At 44.8% G+C, this 20,987-nt stretch overlaps 2 protein-coding genes across 2 annotated transcripts in view; one reads left to right on the forward strand and one right to left on the reverse strand.

Annotated features, from left to right (window-relative positions):
- The window catches only part of SNRNP40 (small nuclear ribonucleoprotein U5 subunit 40), a 92,342-nt gene extending 81,744 nt beyond the window's left edge, over positions 1-10,598 (forward strand). Inside the window, exons 7-10 of the mRNA XM_073564314.1 lie at positions 1,567-1,649; positions 1,726-1,787; positions 1,877-1,980; positions 10,213-10,598. Of these exons, the coding sequence (XP_073420415.1) occupies positions 1,567-1,649; positions 1,726-1,787; positions 1,877-1,980; positions 10,213-10,262 (299 nt within the window). The 3' untranslated portion in view covers positions 10,263-10,598. The remainder of the gene's footprint in view (positions 1-1,566; positions 1,650-1,725; positions 1,788-1,876; positions 1,981-10,212) is intronic.
- The window catches only part of LOC141077409 (general transcription factor II-I repeat domain-containing protein 2A-like), a 100,585-nt gene that overhangs the window by 67,197 nt on the left and 12,401 nt on the right, over positions 1-20,987 (reverse strand). The window lies entirely within an intron of this gene.

A 20,987-nucleotide genomic window follows, 5' to 3' on the forward strand; every position in this document is an offset into this window, starting at 1 on the left:
TTATTTTTGGAGACTTATAACAAACTCCTATCAGTAATTTATTATTTTCCCCCCTCCCCTTATCTCTACCCACAGGGACTCTACATTTTCATTAGATTCATATATATTATCACGAAGGATGGGTTTTAACGATGATTTTACATATAAACACACGCCTCCCCCTCGCTTATTTGTACGGTCATTTATGAACAGACTATAGCCCTGTAAATTAACCGCCCAGTCATGGCTCTCGTCCAGCCATGTCGCGGATATCCCCACCATGTCATAATTATGTTCCAACAACATTAACTCCAATTCCTCCATTTTGTTGGCGAGGCTTCTGGCATTTGTATACATGCACTTTATGTATCTCTCTGTACCTCTATTCTTTCTTAAAATTATTAACTGTTCTAACCCCACCCCCATGCCACCCCCAATTTCATTATTTGTGCCCAGGTCTCTATCTGCACTGTCTTCCCCTCCTATAAAAGGAATACCCCCCCCCCATCCCTAGTTTAAACACTCCTCCAACCTTCTAACCATTTTCTCCCCCAGCACAGCTGCACCTTCCCCATAGAGGTGCAGCCCGTCCCTAGCGTAGAACCTGTAGCCAACTGAGAAGTCGGCCCAGTTCTCCAGGAACCCAAACCCCTCCTTCCTACACCAATTCCTGAGCCACTTATTAACCTCCCTAATCTCCCGTTGCCTCTCTGGTGTGGCACGTGGTAGAGGAAGTATTTCTGAAAATACCACCTTGGAGGTCCTTGCTTTAAGCTTGCAGCCTAATTCCCTGAAATCATCTTTAAGGACCTTCCATCTACCTCTAACTTTGTCATTTGTGCCAATGTGCACCATGACCGCTTTATCCTCACCAGCCCCTCCCAGTAATCTGTCAACCCGATCAGCGATGTGTCGGACTCGAGCGCCAAGTAGGCAGCACACCGTTCGACGATCCCTGTCTTTGTGACAGATTGCCCTGTTCCCCTAATAATTGAGTCTCCCACTACCAGAACCTGTCTGGCCTGCCCTGCTCTCCTATTTCCCCCCTTACTGGAGCAGACACTCCTCCGGCTGTCAGAGGACATGCCTTGCTGCAGCAGTGCTACTCCTGCACTGACAGTCCCCTCATCTGCCAACTTAGCAAACTTATTGGGGTGTGCCAGATCAGGACTAGCCTCCCTGGTGCTCTTCCCTCTACCCCGCCTTCTTACTGTCACCCAGCTAGCTGCTTCATTGTCCTGCAGCTCCAACCTAGCATCCCCCCCCTCATCTATCCCATTGAGCATCTGCTCAGTGAGCAGAAGACTCCTTTCCATATTGTCTATGGATTAGCATTGATGTTTAGTAAGTAGTTTGTAACATTTTTGTTTAGGGTTTGTTGAGTAGAATGATGGAAATCGGATTGTAGGTTGTTGAATAGTGAGTGGAAAGAGAATGCAATGTGGACAATGTTGTTCAAGGAGTTTTGAAGCTAGATGGAGCAGTGATGTGTGGAGTGTATTATTTTTATTTTATGCAAGTTCTGCAGAAAATGTGACAATGCTAAATAAAGTAAAAATGACCAATTTGATATCTTTTCTTTTATAGTTCGTGTATGGGATATTCGCCCTTTTGCCCCAAAAGAGAGATGTGTGAAAATCTTCCAAGGAAATGTGCACAATTTTGAAAAGGTTAGTAACTATAACCATATCTGTCCTCTCCTGGAATTACTCAAATTTAGGATCATTAACTGCCTTTATATTCCAGAATTTGCTGCGCTGTTCATGGTCATCTGATGGAAGCAAGATAGCAGCAGGGTCAGCAGACAGGTAAGTGGCTTGTCTTCTTCTGCTGATTTTGACATATCTATAAATGAAGAATCCACAATTTCAATTTTTTTTTACCTTTTGCAAAACAGATTTGTTTATGTTTGGGATACTACATCCCGCAGGATTTTGTATAAGCTTCCAGGCCATGCTGGTTCTGTCAATGAGGTAGCTTTCCATCCTGAAGAGTCAATAGGTAAGTTTGTAAGAAAACATTTATTTCTTGCTTGATGGACAGAAGAATGTGTATTTCTAGTTTGCATTAATACTGTAATGTATAAGTCACACTTACATTGCTAACAGTAGTAAAGTTGCTCTTGCAGCTTACTCCACAGCTGACCTTTTGGTTTCCTTGCAGCCTATAAAGGAACTATAAAGCTATAAACAGCAGTCTTTATGTTGCTGTAAGGCTGCTGTGGCAATTGCTAGGAATATCTTTTCCTGACAGTTATGTTTCTTTACATTGTGCCAGTTTGCAGCAGGTGAATTAGTTATACAGAGTATATTTAGTAATTGCTAATATGTTAAGGATTACCGTATATACTCTTGTATAAGCCGACCCCCCCTAATTTTGCCGCAGAAAACTTATTGACTCATGTATAAGCCAAGGGTGGTGCTGCACAAGGGTTAATGGTGGTCCAAGAAGATGCTCCATCGATAAATACCCCCCATAAAATGCTGCACAAGGGTTAATGGTGGCCCAAGAAGATGCTCCATAACTACCCCCACATATGCTGCTGCACAAGCGTTAATGCTGCCCCATAAGATGCTCTATAAATACCCCCATATGCTGCTGCACAAGGGTTAATGTTGCCTCATAAGATGTTCCATAAATACCCCCCCATATATTGCTGCTGCCACTGCTGCAATTAAGAAAAAAAAAATGACCTACTCACCTCTCCGTCGCTGGGGGCCAGGTGCCGGTGTCCTGAGCAGGCGGTGACAGGTTCTGATGTCACCGCTGGCTCAGACCCCCGACACTGGCGATATTTACCGATCCCCGCTCCATCGCCGTCTCCCGGGTCTCTGCAGTGACGTTCAGCAGAGGGCGCACACTGACTACATCATCGCGCCCTCTGCTGAACGTCACCGCAGGAGGCCCGGAGACACAGTAGTGCATGGCGATGGAACCGGGACAGGTGAATATTGCTCTGCCCCCATCATACTCACCCCCTCCTGGCGAAGCCCCTGCTTTTCCCTCGGTCGTCGTCTTCCTGCTTTCAGCGGTCACGTGGTACCGCTCATTAAACTCATGAATATGCGCATATTCATGAGTTTATAAGCGGTACCACGTGACCACTGAACACAGGCGCAGAAGACCTACGGAGAAGCCGGGGTGGGGGGACTGCAGAGACGTGCCAGGAGGGGGTGAGCATAGGTCTCTGACACCCACGTTCCCTCTCCCCCGCCGACCCCCGGCATATGACTCGTGTATAAGCCGAGAGAGGGGGGGGCGACGACGACGACTTTCAGCCCCCAAAAAATGGGCTGAAAATCTCAGCTTATACGTGAGTATATACGGTATGTTAGTAAGTAATATGTTATTGTAATAGCTGCAAGTGCTCCTCCAATCCAGAGGTACATTCACTCATATATTTTACAAAAGTAGATAAATATTGCAGGCATGGAAGTGGGCATATTAAGTTGGCACAAAAATAGCAACATGTTCTGATTAGGCAATATATAAAACGGAAATGCAGAAATCAATCATATTTAAGGACAAATTTAATAGGGGTGGTTGATTTACTATCTGACAGACTCAGAAAGACACACTAAGGTATAGGCAGATAGTGAGCAGAGCAACTTCAAAATTGTCATTTTTAACAATGAACTGATGGCACCTCACCAGGTGAGACCCTCATGGGAGCTAAGCTTGCTTTAAGGGGGGCTAATGGGAGAAAAACAGGTTATAGATGTTAGATTCCAAAGCCTAGATCCACTCTAGAGTGTACAGACTAGGAGAAGACCCAAATTTGGCACACTGCTTTAGCATAAAGTGCCAAACATTCTTTGACTAATGTGTACTACCCCTGCTTTATTCGATCGTCCATGACAGCACCACCTGAGAGAGGGGATCCACCCTTCAGGAACAGCAAATCCTACAGATACATAAGGGCGGCACCTCTCCCACGCATCAGTTGGTTTCCTGTTCCTGGAGGACAGGATTCCCTACAGATCGTACCATCATGGACGAGCAATCCCCAGGTCCGCTGACCTACTCAGGTAGGGGGGGGTTCTCCTACCTCGGTCAGTGCGGAGTCCCTGGAAGCGCCACGGTGGGTCCGGTCAGGGCTCCACGACAGTTTGAGGAGCAGGTGGGAGCGGGGTCCGGAGGATGCCCGTCTCCAGGGCAGTCGCCGGTAGGTGAGTATTTTTTCCCCCCGGATTCTGGTCCTCCGGTCCGGGTCGCTGTCTGGGGCCGGCTGCCATGGCAGCGTGCATGGAGCGCCATGCCAGCTCGGACAGGGGCGCCAGGCCGCTGTCACTTCACCGCGCGTTCACTGAAGCGCCGGAAGTGACGGGGGCGGGGCCAGTGGCCCCGGGCCGGAAGTCGGGTGCCGATCTTTCTCTTCTGTGCGCCACCGGGTCGTGTCGGCGCGTGTGGCAGCATGGCGGCGGAGGAGGCGAGCACGGTGGAGAGACCGTGGACATCCCGAAGTGGGGGAGGGGGGAAACGGAACCCCTGGCCACATCGCCTGCTGACCCGGATTTCCGGAGGGAGGATCATAAAAAGCCACAGAAACGCCGCAGCGCTGCTTTTGGCCCATTGCAGCAATCAATGAGCCCGAAGCTCCCGTGGCCCAGCTGGACCAAGAGAAGGGGCATGCCTCAGAGGAGCCCCAGGCAAGCTACCAGCTGGAAAAACGAAGTGGGCAATCCAGCCGCAGAAGTTCCTCCAGGTTGAATGATCCAGCTCGCCCCCCTCCCCCGTGATCCGGTACCTACTCCTACTGCTCGGGTAAGAGACCTACGTGAATGTGCCCTGATGCAGTGTTCCCCTTATATTTTCTATCCTATAGGGGAAGAAGTGCTCCCTTGCCAGACGCCTACCCTAAAAAGCCTTGTATACGGCAGACAGTAGGGGATTTGAAAAAAAAAAAAAAAAGAGGCTAGGGGGCAGTAGTCCCTAAATTACCATACATAGTTCCTTACACTTTCCCCACTTCTGCAGATGGCGGAAGAGACCTGACTTCACTACAAGTCTAAGGGAAATTATCAGGACGAAAGTTAAGGATTCTCTAAAGTCTTTATCCCAAGGGGAATCCTCTAAGAGGAAAAAGGGAGCGAGTTTCTCAGTCGGACTCCGCAGCTGCCCCTAGAGATTCCTCAGAGCCCTCAACCTCTTCTTCTGCATCCCCTTCAGAGGAAGACTCCAATAATTTCTGCTTAAGTCTAGAACAGGTGGCAGTAAGGGCCACCATGGGGGAAGCAGACGCAAAACCAGAACGGTCAGCACAAGACCTGATGTTCGGCGGCTTAGACCCCAGGAAACGTAAATCTTTCCCATTAAACGACAAGGTCCAGAACCTGAGCAATAGGGAATGGAAGAAACAAAAAAAAAAGGTCTCCCTACCACCGGCTTTTAAGCGACGATATCCCTTTGAGGACCCCTTGGTTAACAGGTGGGATAAAGGCCCAAAATTGGACACAGCGGTGGCTAAAGCATCCAAAAAATCTGCTATTCCCTTTGACGACATGGCCTCCTTGAAAGATCCACTGGACAAAAAGGCAGATTCCTTTCTGAAAGGGACATGGGAACTGTCAGCTGGCGCCCTAAGGCTGGCGGTAGCGGCTACTTGTACAGCCAGATCTATGATGGTCTGGCTGGACCAGCCTGAGTCACAGTTAGAAGACGGAGCCTCGAGAGAGTCCATCCTGAAGACCCTTCCTACAATCCAGAATGCTGCAGCCTTTTTAGCCGATGCTTTGGGAGATTCGGCAAGGATGGCGGCCAAAGCCGCAGGTCTATCAAATGCAGCCCGAAGGGCTATATGGCTGAAGTGCTGGCCCGGAGATATCCAGGCCAGATCCCGTCTCTGCTCCATCCCGTGTGAGGGAGATTATCTCTTCGGTCCAGTTCTAGATGAACTTTTGGATAAAGCCAGGGACGATAAAAAGAAATTCCCTTCCCTGCCAACCCTTTCCTATAGACGTCCCTTCACTAGGAAGAGATTTTTCCGTAGAAGGTCGTCCAGAGATTGAGGCAGATGGGAAGATAAGAGGGAGAACGGTACCGAGTTTATGTTTGGAGGGGGACGCCAGGAAGGATCATCCCGTGAGTCCAAGAAGCCTCCCCAATGACTAGCAGCTCCGGTGGGAGGTAGACTATCTGCCTTCTACCCGGCCTGGTTACTGATTTCAAACAGTAGCTGGATCCTGGGGTTGGTAGCCTCAGGTCTACGGCTAGAATTCTCCTGTATCCCCCTGGAACAGTTTTAAGATCACCCCTCTCAGGTCTTCCCTATCGGAACAAGCTGCCCTAGAAACCAAAATCCGTGACCTATGCTATAAAAAGGTCCTGACAGAGGTACCGGAGGCAGAAAAAGGCAAAGGCTTCTACTCCCCTCTATTCCTGGTCCGTAAGCCGGATGGCTCTTACAGGACCATTATCAATCTAAAGGCACTCAATAAATTCTTGGTCATTCGCCCATTTAAAATGGAAACAATTCCACAATAAAATTACTGTTTGAAAACTGCTTTATGGTGGTGTTGGATTTAAAGGATGCCTACTACCATATAACCATCCATGCGTCTCATCAGCGTTTCCTTAGAGTGGCGGTTCATTTCAAGGGGTCGGTACAGCATTTCCAGTATGTCACCCTTCCCTTTGGTATTGCGGTTGCCCCCCCGAGTGTTCAGTAAAGTTATAGCTGAGGTTATGGCCCATCTGCGCGAAGCAGATATTCTAGTGGTCCCCTACCTGGATGACTTCCTTATTGTAGGCAAAACAGCAGACAATTGTCTGGATCAATTGCAAAAAGCAAAGGCGGCCCTGGAATAATTAGGGTGGCTACTAAACATTAAAAAATCCCATGAGGATTCAACAGTTCTTGGGACTAATCCTAGATTCGCAGAATCAGAAGTGTCGTCTGCCACCTGAAAAATTGATTTGCCTATGTCATCAGGTCCTGAACGCCTCCGATAACCCCACCATGTCCCTCAGGAAAGCCATATCTCCTAGGTTCTCTCTCGTTCTGCATCCCCGTGGTCTGGTGGGCCCAGTTTCATACAAGGGTACTACAGGCCGAGGTTTTGCTTCATCAAAAAATCCTGATTTTGTCCCAAAATACTATAAAATCCCTTGGTTGGTGGCTAGAGTAAAACAATCTAGCCAGGGGGGTGCCCTGGGAATATGACATAACCCGTGTGGTCACCACGGACGCAAGCCCTACCCTTTGGGGTGCCCACATGGGGGAGGTCTTAGTCCAGGACCTATGGGAGCATCATCAGATAGAAATGTCCTCTTACCTGAAAGAGCTAACAGCAGCAGAGCAGGCAGTTAAAAGCCTCCTTGTGTATCTACAGGGTCATCATGTTCGAATATTCTCCGACAATCATGTCATCGTGGCTTATATCAACCACCAAGGTGGGACTCGTTCCAGACCCCTGATGAATGTAGCAGAGCGGCTGTTCCAACTGGCAGAGCAGCATTTTCTGTCTTTAACAGCTCTGCATATAAAAGGAAGAGAAAACACCACGGTGGACTTCTTAAGCCGCAACCTGCTAAAACAAGGGGAATGGTCCTTAAAAACCTCCATCTTCGACCTGATCGTACAAAAATGGGGGCAGCCAGAAGTGGACCTTTTCGCCACCAGGGAGAACAGGAAGGTGCCTCAGTTTTGCTCTCTAAATCTCAGAGAAGGCCCTCTGGCGGTAGATGCCCTTCTGATAAAGTGGGACTTCAGGCTAACATACACCTTCCCTCCCCTGTCTCTGCTACCCCTGGTGATGAGGAAAATCAGGAAGGACAAGGCGAAGATTATAGTGGTCTCCCCGTTTTGGCCCAGGAGGGCATGGTTCTCATGCCTCAGGACCATGTCGGTGTCCGACCCATGGGTCCTACCAGACATCCCGGATCTCCTATCCCAGGGCCCAGTTTACCATCCTCAGGTGGCTGGCCTACATCTGGCGGCGTGGATTTTGAATGGTCACTGCTGAAAGAGGTTTCTCCCCAGCCTTGATTAACACCCTGCTTAAGAGCAGAAAGCTGATCACAACCAAAATCTACGTTAGGATCTGGAAAAGATTACTTCAGAACTCAGGGGTAGTAGCTGGACAGTCTACACCGATAGCGCAGATCCTAGAGTTCCTTCAAAGAGGTCTGGACATGGGGCGTTCTACCAGTACCCTTAAAGTACAAGTGTCAGCCTTAGGGGCACTTTTTAACTGCAACATCGCCAGTAACTACTGGATCAGTAGATTTATTAAAGCAGCAGGCAGGTCCAGACCAGTAGTGAAAGATAGGTTTATTCCATGGGATCTAAACCTAGTCCTCACTGCCATGACAGAGGCCTCGTTTGAACCTATTTCATCAGCCGCTACAAAAAATCTGTCCCTTTAAAGCAGCCTTTCTGGTAGCACTGACGTCAGCCCGTAGAGTAAGTGACATCCAGGCGTTATCTAGACTTCCTCCTTACATACAATTCAGGGACGACAGGGTAATACTTACACCTGATCCAGCATACTTGCCTAAGGTAGCTTCCAGTTTCCACAGAATGCAGGAAATGGTCGTTCCATCCTTCCTCCCTAATCCAGTCAATGAAAAGGAAAGGAAACTACACACCCTAGACGTTAGGAGATGTCTCCTGGAATACTTGACAGTTAAGGATCCCTGGAAAAAAGATAATGCCTTGTTTATCTCCTATCAGGGCACTAGGAAGGGCCTTAGGACACCAAAAAAATCGCTAGCTAGGTGGATTAGGGAGGCCATTTCGCATACACCTCAAAGGGCAGGTCGATGCCTAGCAAGCTGAGGGCACATTCCACCAGAGCCATGGCAACCTTGTGGGCGGAGAGATCGGAAGTCTCGATCGACCAAATATGTAATGCAGCTACCTGGTCCCCTTCAAGCACCTTTTACAACCATTATAGGCTAGACTTGGGTGCTTCCTCAGACCTCTCCTTTGGTGTAAGGGTTTTGCAGGCTAGTCCCTCCCTAAGTAATTTTTACTCTCTGTAATTCTCTCAGGTGGTGCTGTCATGGACGATCGAATAAAGTCTTAGTTACTCACCGGTTAACGGTATTTTTCGGAGTCCATGACAGCACCCGTAGATTCCCTCCCTTTTGTTTAGTTTGGGTGTGCACTTCTTCCTCTTATATGTACACTGGTAATAGTTAAGTAGAGTATTGTTCATAAATCATGCCATTAACCTTGGTGGTCCTCTTGTGCTCTGTAAACCAACTGATGCGTGGGAGAGGTGCCGCCCTTATGTATCTGTAGGATTTCCTGTTCCTGAAGGGCGGATGCCCTCTCTCAGGTGGTGCTGTCATGGACTCCGGAAAATACCGTTAACCAACTTAGACTGGTTTCACACTTGCGTTTTTTTGTGCTGCGTTTTTGCGCAAACATGCGCTTTTTCCCTATATTTAACATGGGTGCGCATTGTCATGCGTTTATACGCGTTTGTATGCGCATGCGTTTTTTTTGTAGTGTGCGCCCAGGCGCACAAAATGCAACTTGTTGCATTTTTTGTGCGTCCGACCTGTCTCAAAAAAACGCATGCGCACGCAATGCATACGGAATTTTTCCAAAAACACATTAAAGTCTATGGGAGCGCTGACGTGCGCATGGTTATGCGCACGTCAGCGTTTAAAAACGTATGCGTTTTTGTAAAAAACCATGCGCAAAAAAAACAAGAAAACGCATTAAAACGCATGATGCGGTTTTTATGCGCGTTTGCACTAAACGCAAATGTGAAGGTAGCCTAAGACTTTCTTTCCCAATTGGTGCTTTAGGAACTGTGGCATCTATTATCAACATGTGTTAAAACCACTACAGAGAATGAAATACAATTGGGGCAGACAAAAAGCAGCTAAATGATCAGGTTGAGGAGGTTTTGCTGCAGGTGAAGTGTGTTTAATGAGAAATAACCTACCTCTTGCCAGTCACCTTAGAGTTGTGACCTGCACAGAGGAACTTGGTCTGTTACCTCTTTCTTGGTGATAGAACTCTTGTACACTAAAAATTCTTTTAAGGAACTTTAGGGTTTAAACAAAAAATAATAATTCTTCGTCATGTTGGAGATGGCAGAAGTAAACTTGGTTGACCTTGGAGCGTAAAGCACATTTCCATCATCATCATGTGTTCTGAATATAGACATGGGCAATAAATGCATGTGGCCAGTTCACTTCACCATCAGTATACCGTAATAACCCATCATATCTAATCTAATAACTTTAAATTCTTTTGTTTTGGTTTCTTCACAGTTCTCTCTGCTTCCAGTGATAAAAGACTTTACATGGGGGAAATACAATGAAGAGATTTTTTTTTTATTCATTCACACTGCAGTTTTGTCACAGGATCTTCTGTGGCTTTTTCATACATTTGAATAGGAACTTGTACATGCATGCTTTATAAATAGATTCATATGCGAGGAATACATTTTTATTTGCAGAATATTTTTTGCAACAAATCTGCCATATATTAAGATATTCTAATTGTGAAGTAGGGTTGCCCCTTTCTATTTCTGCACATGTACAAGTGTCAATGAGAATGCATGATGAATGTAGGATTCATGTAGGATTAGAAAATGTTCATTGTTGACTGATACAAGGACCCGTTTTTATTTTAGACTATAAAATGTTTTGGTACATTTGTGTGATTTGTCTCTTATTTCTAGTTTGCTTTTCACAACCAGGCTGCTTCTGCATACGCTGAGATCAGACATAGTTCCAATCACAGCACTTTAACTATCAGATGCTGCTTTCATTTGTGATGATGGCATGTGAGGAGTTTGGCACAGGGAGATGATTGTGGGGTGCCAATGGTTGCAGTGGCAATGACCTCCATGTCAGCCATAACCATCAGCCAATTGGATCACCTCCATGTCAGCCATAACCATCAGCCAATTGGATACCGCCAGTGACCAAGGCATTTAGATTTACTGTTAGTCAAAAATTAATCACATTGATAAGTCTCCTTTCGGAAGCAGTATGTACTGTAAAACAGGAAAGTAAGTGTTTACAGTTTTTTCCAAACTTTCTTTTTGCTTCATTTTTTAATGAAAATTAAAAGCTGCTTTTTACAGTTCCAGCAAAAGCTATGAGATTTCAGAAATTTCATGCAGACACATTGTTTTTTTTTTTCCTGACTGAATTGGAAGACTTAAAAGAAAAAAAAAAAAAAAACTCCAGCATATGAATACTTTCAGCATTTTCACAGCGTTTTTTCACTCCTAGAAAGCAATGAGTAAGAGCAAAAATGCAGGAAAAAATGCTGCCATCATTGTTTTTAGTGAAAAAAACATGTGAAGCATGTTAAATTCCATTTATTTTTGTGATTTTTCTCAAGTTTAAACAAAAATGCCTTTGTGTCCTCACATGAGCTTAGCATTTATTAATTAGTTCAGTTTAATTAAATTAAATTAGTGATATGTGTTTAAAGTAAGATGAACAAGGTGTGAAATTGAACAATACCTGATCAACTCAAGGACTGACCAAAGTGAGACGGTAAACACTGCCCAATCATCAAAATGCTCTGCCAATGTCTTGGGTAAACTATTCTTGACCAATTGAACTCCCCACCCCACCCCCACCTGTTTTTCACATTTGCAATTGTTTGTTTCATGAACTTTTTTTTGTTCAGAATACTCACTATTTTTTCAGACATAAAAATCTTTTTCTACTAAATTTGATCAAATTGCCCTTTTTTCCAAAAATGTTTTACGTTTTCACATATGTTTTGCATTGGTGGCCTAACATCTTGCATTGTTCATGCTTGAATGGTGAAAGCAAAGCTGAACTTTGGGATCCTGAAAAAACACTGCTTTTTGCCTGCAGCTTTTTTTTTTTTTACTGCCTAGATATCTGGATTGGGCTGCAGAAATTATTATTATTATTATGCATTTATATAGCGCCATTTATTCCATGGCGCTTTACATGTGAAAAGTGGAAATATAAACAAGTATAATAAACATATGTAAGACAAGGGACACACACACACAAGTACATAAGGAGATGGGACCCTGCCAGCGAGGGCTCACAGTCTACAGGATAAAGACAAAAAATCAATGTGTGAACATAGCCTAAATGTTATTTTTTTTCATTTTTAACACAATCACAATTTTAATAAATAATTTTGTTCAGCGAGGTAAAATAAATTAAAACATGTCACCAATTTTATAGGTAAACATGTTTCTTAAGCTGCTATTGACACGAAATTCTCAGCAGATGTCCATAAATTAAAGGGAATCTGTCACCCCTTTTTTGAGATATCATATAATGATATCATTCAATTGTGTGTCACATAAGGATTCTCTTAATACTTTTGCTTCCCCCTGACCCCGCACCTTTCATGCATAAATACCTTTTTTATATCGTTTCAGATGTATGTAAACTGCCACGGTCCGGTCCGATGGGCAGGGCTCATTCAACTGCTCCCCCCTCCCTGTCTTGCTCTACACAAGAAGAAATGTGTAGAGCAAGACAGGGAGGGGGGGAGCAGTTGAATAAGCCCCGCCCAGCGGACCGGACACCGGCAGTTTACATACATCTGAACCGATATAAAAAAGGTATTTATGCATGAAAGGTGCGGGGTCGGGGGAAGCAAAAGTATTAAGAGAATCCTTATGTGACACACAACTGAATGATATCATTATATGATATCTCAAAAAAGGGGTGACAGATTCCCTTTAAGTTGTGTGTAATAATAAGAAATGACATGGGGAAAACATTTTGAACATGCTTACTTAAATTTAATTTACACTTCATACAAAAGCCTTTGTTGGTGATTGACAGCTTCAAGACTCCGCCTGTATGGAGGAACTAGTCACTTGCGTTTCTCAGGCGAGCCCGAACAGTAAAGTTCGGCGTTGGTACCGAACGCCTACTGTTCGGGCATGGACACCGAACATGGACTTCACTAGTAAGTCTGTGTTACTGTTCGGGTTTGGCCTCCTGAACACCAGGTGTTTGTCATGCTGGCATGTGCTTGACAGGCCGGCAAACACCGCTTCTGATCGGCAGTACAATTATCATCAGAGAGCCGCGGTTCTAATAGATGTGCCTTTTCTGAGCTGCTATGGGCTGCTATTTTTCAGCTTTGGGGGCCAATATCCATGGCCCCTTACCAGCTTGAGAATACCAGCCCCCAGCTGTCTGCTTTAGCAAGGCTGGTTGTCAAAAATGAGAGGGACACCGTGCCTTTTTTTTAAACTTATTTTAAATAAAAAAATATGTCGTGGGGACCCCTGTATTCTTAATAACCAGCCTTGCTTAATTATTTATTTACAGTGCAGGAGCTGGCTGATGAATACGCCCATCAGCTGCTCCTGATCACACTGTTATTAGTGGCAGCAGGCGTCGGCTGATGGGAGCAGTAGTTCCATCAGCTGACACCAGTGGCCGGAGGTAAACTTTATACCTATGATCATAGCTGTGCGCTCACTAGCAGCACCCATTAGGGTTCATAGGACTGTTTCTCGTGCCATTGCTTCGGCGGTGAGGCCATTTATGGTGTACGGTACAAGCTGAGCACGCACGTTGCCTCACCACAATGGTCATATCATTTAGTCCTCCATACTGCTTATTCCACATTTAGCTCTGCGCCCGCTGCTGTTACACATGCTGTAGATGTGTGGCCTAACAAATTTATCCTTGGGCTGGCAGGGATTTTTGGAGCTTGCTGATTTAGTGGTCAAATATCTACTTGTTTATTCTTAGAACTCAAAAGAAAATTGCTTTAACACCGGCTAGAGAAAACAGTTAAAAATTCAGTTTATTGTAAATTCAAGTAAAAACAATACATAAAAGAATCAGATACAACACCACAAGTACAGAACACTAGGTGGGTACACCTAAAAATAAAAAAGTCAATAGTCCTGGTAGAAACCTCACATATAAGAGCGTATTACCACAGCTATTTTAAGTATCAGTCCAATATACACAACATAGTAGCAATCATAATAAGAAAAATAGAATTCACAGATTCCAAATAAAGACACATATATTACACTAAGCCCTGTAATGTAGCTGTCACGTCGCAGCCAGACTCAGGGCCTGCTGTTCCGGCGTCGGCCACTAGGAGGCGCCGGACGTCACTGCCAGACTCAGGGCCTGCAGTTCCGGTCTCGGCCACTCGGGGGCGCCGGACCGTCACGTCGCCGTCGGACTCAGGGCCTGCTGTTTCGGCGTCGGCCACTAGGAGGCGCCGGACGTCACTGCCAGACTCAGGGCCTGCAGTTCCGGTCTCGGCCACTCGGGGGCGCCGGACCGTCACATCGCCGTCGGACTCGGGGACGGCTATTCCTGCCTCAGCCACTGGGAGGCGCCGTGGTTCGCTCCAGGGTGAGGGTGGTGGCAGAGAGGGGGCTCCTGCACAGGCATCTGGTGGGCGCAGGCTCCGCCCCTCTGTCAGTCATGTAGGGCTTACTGCATGTCCATCTGGCCTGGTCCGGGGGCGGTCCTGGTTACATCATCGGGCTGGGAACCTGTGAGGGAGGACCTGATCCCTCAGATACCTGGGGAATGGTCTTGCAAGCCGCCGGATATATTCTTGGTTCCCTTGCGTGTTACTGTGTAAATTTCTATAGTGTATACTCTGACCTCAGCCTGGATTCTTGACCATTCTATTGCCTGCCGTTTTTGTACCTCCGCCTCTCTTCCGACTTTTTGACGCTGACCTTTGCTTGGATTCCTGACTCTCCTTCTGCCTGCTGATTCTGTACCTCGCTGCCCTCCTGGTTTTACTGACCCTGGCCTGGACTTTTGACTCTCCCTCTGTCTGCTGATTTTGTGCCTCTGCGGCGCCCTGGTCTCAGACTCCTGCATCCTGACCTTGATTACGGGTTTTAGTTTTGACCCCTTGGTGGCCATCCTGCTCTGGTCCACTGCTAATCTAGACAGCTACCTCCTGGGCCTTGCTACAATTCCAGATCCCTGTATAGGGGTTAAGGGTCTCGGGGTTACTCGGGGTGCTGTCCCCACTGCAGCCCAGATTCGCAGACAGCCGTCACAGTAGCGACATAAATGTAGATATATACATAGTGTATCAAAGGTATATAGTAGTGATGTGGAAATTTATAGTCGGGTAAATTTACCCCTGTGCGTACTGTGGTCTGCCCAAATTTGACAGCGTCTTACTGAGCGCTCAAAGAAGGAAAGACGCCAGACTTGGTTGGCAGCAATACCTCCCAGCAAAACTCTGGAAGTTTATTGAATATACTTGGTTTTATCAGTTGTACAAAAAAGGAGTGGTTACTCATTAACATAAAGGCTGACCTTCTAGTGTAATTGGTCAGTTTGAATACATGAACATATATGGAAGAGTTTACCAAAAAGCTGATTCTAGCAATGTAATTTACAGCCTATTGTTTCTACAGTGTCAGCATGTTCTGGTATCGGCTGGCACATCTGGCCTAAACTTCCTCTTTCTATGTCTGGGACAAATATCACAAGACAATGCTATCATAAGATACCATCTGCTCCCCAGACTCTCTCATGGGGGGGCAGTAGGTCATTTTACAAGGTTCTAACTGTGAATATGCATCTGTGTGCAGTATATCTGAGTATATAGCAGTATATAGCCTAAAGCAGAGAGCATGAGTGTATAGCCTATAGCAGGCAAGTGAGATCTATATGAATTACATATATATTTCCATAACAGTAGTGCAATGTAGTCAAAAGCCCATTATCTAATGTCAGGACTGAGAGCTATAATTTCCTTAGGACAATATGCGGGGACCTACCACACCCGATGCATGTTTCACTTGGAAATGCTTCGTCCAGGGGTCTATTCTTAGACACTTATAGTAGTCGTTTATATCTTGTTGATGACATGCTTTATATGTTCTATCCATAGTAGCATTTGTTCACTTGTTATTTATGGTGTTGGAGTGATGGAACCTCCATTGTTTTACTTGTTTTAATTGTTCGTAAACTGTGTGCAATAAAATTATTTTGTTATTGTTATATGACTTATAGTGTGCACATCCTTCAATAGTGCTTTTTTTTCTTCTTCTCTCTGCACATTGTTATTTACAATACTGCTGGATGTGGCACCTTTTTTAAGTACAATTAAACTGTAGTGCGCCCTATTCTTCACTTCGCTGTCTGACCGGCGGTGATGATTTTACCACCTATCAGAAGCGGTGTTTGTCACTCTGTCATGCACATGACGGTGTGGTAAACACTGGATCTTCAGGCCCCCATTCAAGTGAGTGAGATCCTGGTTTTGGTACCTGACATTTTTGTAACTGTTCAGGGAAACCCACGGGTCCTAAACATCCAGGTTTCCGCCTATCTCTACTCAGGTGTGATTTTTTTTGGCCCATTCTTCCACACAAACACTCTTCAAATCCTGATGGTTCAGTGGGCTCCTTCTATGAACTCTGAGATTTAGTTCCTAACATAAAGTTTATATTGGATTCAGGTCCAGTGATTGGCTGGGCCATTCTAGTAGCTTTATTTTCTTTCTTTAACTCCTTAACCCCCCAGAGCTTGTTTTTTGCAGGACGAGTTGTACTTTTGAACGACACCATTGGTTTTACCATGTCGTGTACTAGAAAACGGGGAAAAAATCCAAGTGCGGTGAAATTGCAAAAAAAAAAGTGCAATCCCACACTTTTTTTTTTTTTTTGCTAGGTTCACTAAATGATAAATCCGACCTGCCAATATGATTCTCCAGGTCATTACGAGTCCATAGACACCAAACATGTGTAGGTTCTTTTTCTTTATCTAAGTGGTAAAAAAAAAAATTCCAAACTTTACTAAAAAAAAAAAAAAAAAAATTGTGCCACTTTCCAAGGCCTGTAGCGTCTTCATTTTTCGTGATTTCTCACCATGCCGTTTAACGATCAGGTAAGGCACGGTGGCTCAGTGGATAGCGCTGCAGCCTTGCAGCGCTGGGGTCCTGGGTTCGAATCCCACCAAGGACAACATCTGCAAGGAGTTTGTATGTTCTCCCCGTGTTTGCGTGGGTTTCCTCCGGGCACTCCGGTTTCCTCCCACATTCTAAAGACATACTAATAGGGAATTTAGATTGTGAGCCCCATCGGGGACAGTGATGATGATGTGTGCAAAAATGTAAAGCGCTGCGGAATATGTTAGCGCTATATAAAAATAAAGATTATTATTATTATTAAGGCTGGTTTCACATTTGCGTCGGTGTGTGCAGCATTTGATCCGCATGTGTCATGCGTACATATATTTAGCATGGTGTACGCAGGGACATGCATTTGCATGCTTTTGCTCACGATGCGTCATATCGCGGTGCGTGGCGAATGCAACATGTTGCAATAATCCGGCAAATATGCGCAGGCATGTGCATGCGGATGAGTGTGTCAAAAAATGCATTACGGCCTATGGGAACACATGCGTTATTCAAAATACAGATAGGAATCCCATGAGACACGCCCATTTTTGTCTGGTGTCATATCGAACGCATGCACATAAAAAACGTAAACGCATGCACACACAGCGTTTTTCCCCGTCATGCGTAAGATGCGCATAAAAACCGCTGCATAAACATGCGTTTGCGCATGTGGATGATACGCTGCTGACTCAAACACTAATGTGAACCTAGCCTTAATCATTTTTCTTTTATTATTGCTAGATTGGGCGATGCTGAATGCGGCGATACCAAATGTGCATGCTTGATTTCTTTTTATCGCTTTATTTTGAATGGGGCGAAAGGGGGGTGATGTGTGTGTGTGTGTGTGTATGTATGTATGTATGTGTGTGTATATATATATATATATATATAATTGTGTGTGTGTATATGTAATATGTAACCCTTTACTGCCACTGGATGTTATAGTACATCCAATGGCAGTACTCCCGCTTTGATGAGGGCTCCGGCGGTGAGACCGCATAAAACCCAGGATATGTCAGCTGTTTTGAACAGCTGTCATGTGCCCGCAATAGGTGCGAGTGGAATCGCGATCGACTCGCACCTATTAACTAGTTAAAAATTTCAAAAATCTGACAAACATAGACTAGGTCTGAACAGGTGCTTACCTAGAGTCACCAACTCAAATATAATCAAATAAATAATGCAGCATTCTGTAGCGCCATAGCTTGCAAACATGAAATATGAAAGTTGAACTGCATTAGAAATATGAAAAATTGAGACTGCTTAGCGCATAAATTGGCCAATTCATGTGTACCTGGAAGCCACGTTAAGGCGATTCTCGTTTTCCAGGACCTAACACTGGCAAACCTCTTTTAGATTAAAGTCTTCATGTGTATGGGAACCTGTATAGGAGCACTCCACCTTTTAGTCTCAGGCATTTTTAATCATAGCAGGACCCTCCCCCTCCACAAAGATATAGATTTTAGTCCAAGAAAGGATTCACAGTTTCCCATACACATGAAGACTTTAGTCTAAAAGAGGTTTGGCAGTGTTAGGTCCTGGAAAACGAGAATCGCCTTAATGTGGGTTCCAGGTACACATGAGTTGGCCAATTTATGCGCTAAGCATTCTCAATTTTTCATATTTCTAATGCAGTAATGCAGTTCAACTTTCATATTTCATGTTTGCAAGCTATGGCGCTACAAAGTGCTGCCCTATTTATTAACTAGTTGAATGCCACTGTCAAACGCTGAGAGCGGCATTTAACGCGCGCTTCTGGCCACCTCAGGAAGACGGATCTTCTCTTGTGGACTCTTTTAAATTCCAATTGTTTCTTTAATAAATGAAGAATTTTTTGCATCAATAGAATCCTGTCCTTAGCGCCCTTCAGACCGGGTCTTTCAGCAACTTTCACATAGAGGCGATGGTCAGATCACCTCTATGTAGCAGAATTGCTGACTTGCTATGAGCGCCGACCACTGGGTGGCGCTCACAGCAATCCGGCATTAGCAACCATAGAGGTCGGGTTGTCATGCCAACACACTGGTGACACGCGATCATGTGACGGAGGTCACCGGTGTGCATATTTTGGGCACGATTGCCGGAAGCGGCATTTAACAATCTAATAGATGCTGGTGGATCATGATTCCACCCGCGACTATTGCGGGCATGTCAGCAGTTCAAAACAGCTGACATGTTCCGGGAAAGATGTGGGCTCACCGCTGGAGCCGACATCAAAGGGAGGGAGTCCGACATCTGCGTAAATGTACGCCTGATGTCGGACAGGGGTTAAAATCAATAGAGGGTTTCCTTGGCTGTGTGTTCGGGATTTTTGTCTTGCTGAAATGTACACCATCCTGGTAGATGGCAGCAGCTTTTTTTTTTCAAGAATGTCGTCGTACATCTGTCCATTTATCCTTCCTTCAATGATATGTTTGTAATTGCTGTATGCTGAAAAATCAGCCCTACACCATGATGGTTCCTACCTTCAGACGTTACTGTTGGTATGGTGCTTTTGGGGTGATATGCAGTGCCTTTTGGCCTCCAAACGTGTGTATTTTAGCAGACAGAGTTCAATTTGGTCTCATTTGACCAGACTATATTCTCCCAGTATTTCACAGGCTTATCTAACTTTAAACACGCTTGAACATCCTGCTCAGTAATGGAGTCTTGCATGGTGAGCGTGGATACCGGCCATGGAGGTTGAGTGCCTTATTAGTTTTTTTTTTTGGTTTTTTTTAAACAATATTACCCCAGGTCTTTCTGTAGCTCTCGACAGGTGGACAACTATTTGGATAATAATTTTCACTCCTTTAATCTTTCGGGGAGCACTTTTCCATGGTCTGTTTATGGTGAAATTATGTTCTTTCTACTTCAAGATTATGGCCAGTGCTCACTGGAATTTTCCGTAGTTTAGAAATTCTTCTGTGACCAAAGTGATCGATATGTTTGCAACAATAAGGTTTCAAAGATCTTGAGACAGCTCACTGATTTTACCCATCATAAGATGTTTCTTGAGTGGCATTTTGGTCATGAGACACCTATTTATAGACCAGCTGATATTATTTTTCTTTTTTTTGAATCAGATAAATTGTTATTGACGAAATTTAAACAGAGAACAAAGTCCAGACATTACAATGTCCAACAAGGTCACATATTTTCAGTTACAGCGCATCCCCTCCCTCCCGCCTTATAGTAAAACAGCAACATATATTCAGAAGTAAGTCCTCCTTTTGGGATCATCGTCTCTCCTCCCACGGTGTCCACAATGAATTGAACATTTTTTCCCTTTTTCTTTTGGCATAAATACCTTTTTCCATATTTACAATAAAGTCTGATTGTCTAATAAATTCTTATATCATTTGCGGTTCTTCATTTATCCAGTGCCTGGCTATTAATTTATGTGCACTGTATAACAACCTAGCAATCGCCAATTTGAAATGATTTTGAATATGAATCTCCTCCACATAACCCAAAATACAAACCATCCTCTCAATTCTACAGTCACACACTCCCTCTATAGTGTTAATAACCACTGTCCAGTATGGAGAACTTGCCACAACGTGTAAGATCCCGGCCCCATCAGCCTGACAACGAGGGCATCCAGTCCTGCCCTAAATAGTCTTTCAGGTGTCCTATATACTCTATGGAGCACATATATTTGTGAGAGTCTACCTGGCTCACTCAGTGACAATTGGGGTATATATTCCTTAATCGCCTCCCACTTATCCTCTTCTATTGGCCCCACTTCGTCTTCCCACTTCTCTTTAGCCTTAATCGGGTAATTAGTTAAAAAGGTGTGCATTAAGTCCTTATAAATACATAACTCCTTTTGTTCCCCCATCACTACACACACAGTCCACCAATATGTCTCATGGACCCTCATAGAAACCGTCTTACTCTGCGCTATGTAAGTGTGACAGAGCTGTCTATACTGGAACCTACAGATCTCAGATAACTCATATTTCTCCTGTAATTTCTCAAAAGTCTCTAGTCCTTGTGAGTGCTGTAATTGAGCCATGTATTGAATTCCTAAATTCCCCCATTTTGTCAAACTATGGCAAATTTTCATTTTGCCATATAGGGGAATAATTTGTCAGGGCCTCCACTCCCCTAATCCTTTTAATCTCCTCCCACACCTTGTGTACCTGGGCCAGAGTCGGCATGACAGTCTGTTTCCTAAAACTACCTGCCT

This window comes from Dendrobates tinctorius, unplaced genomic scaffold, assembly GCF_039654945.1.
Source record: "Dendrobates tinctorius isolate UK_male_01 unplaced genomic scaffold, ASM3965494v1 ptg000015l, whole genome shotgun sequence".
Classification (NCBI taxonomy): domain Eukaryota; kingdom Metazoa; phylum Chordata; class Amphibia; order Anura; family Dendrobatidae; genus Dendrobates; species Dendrobates tinctorius.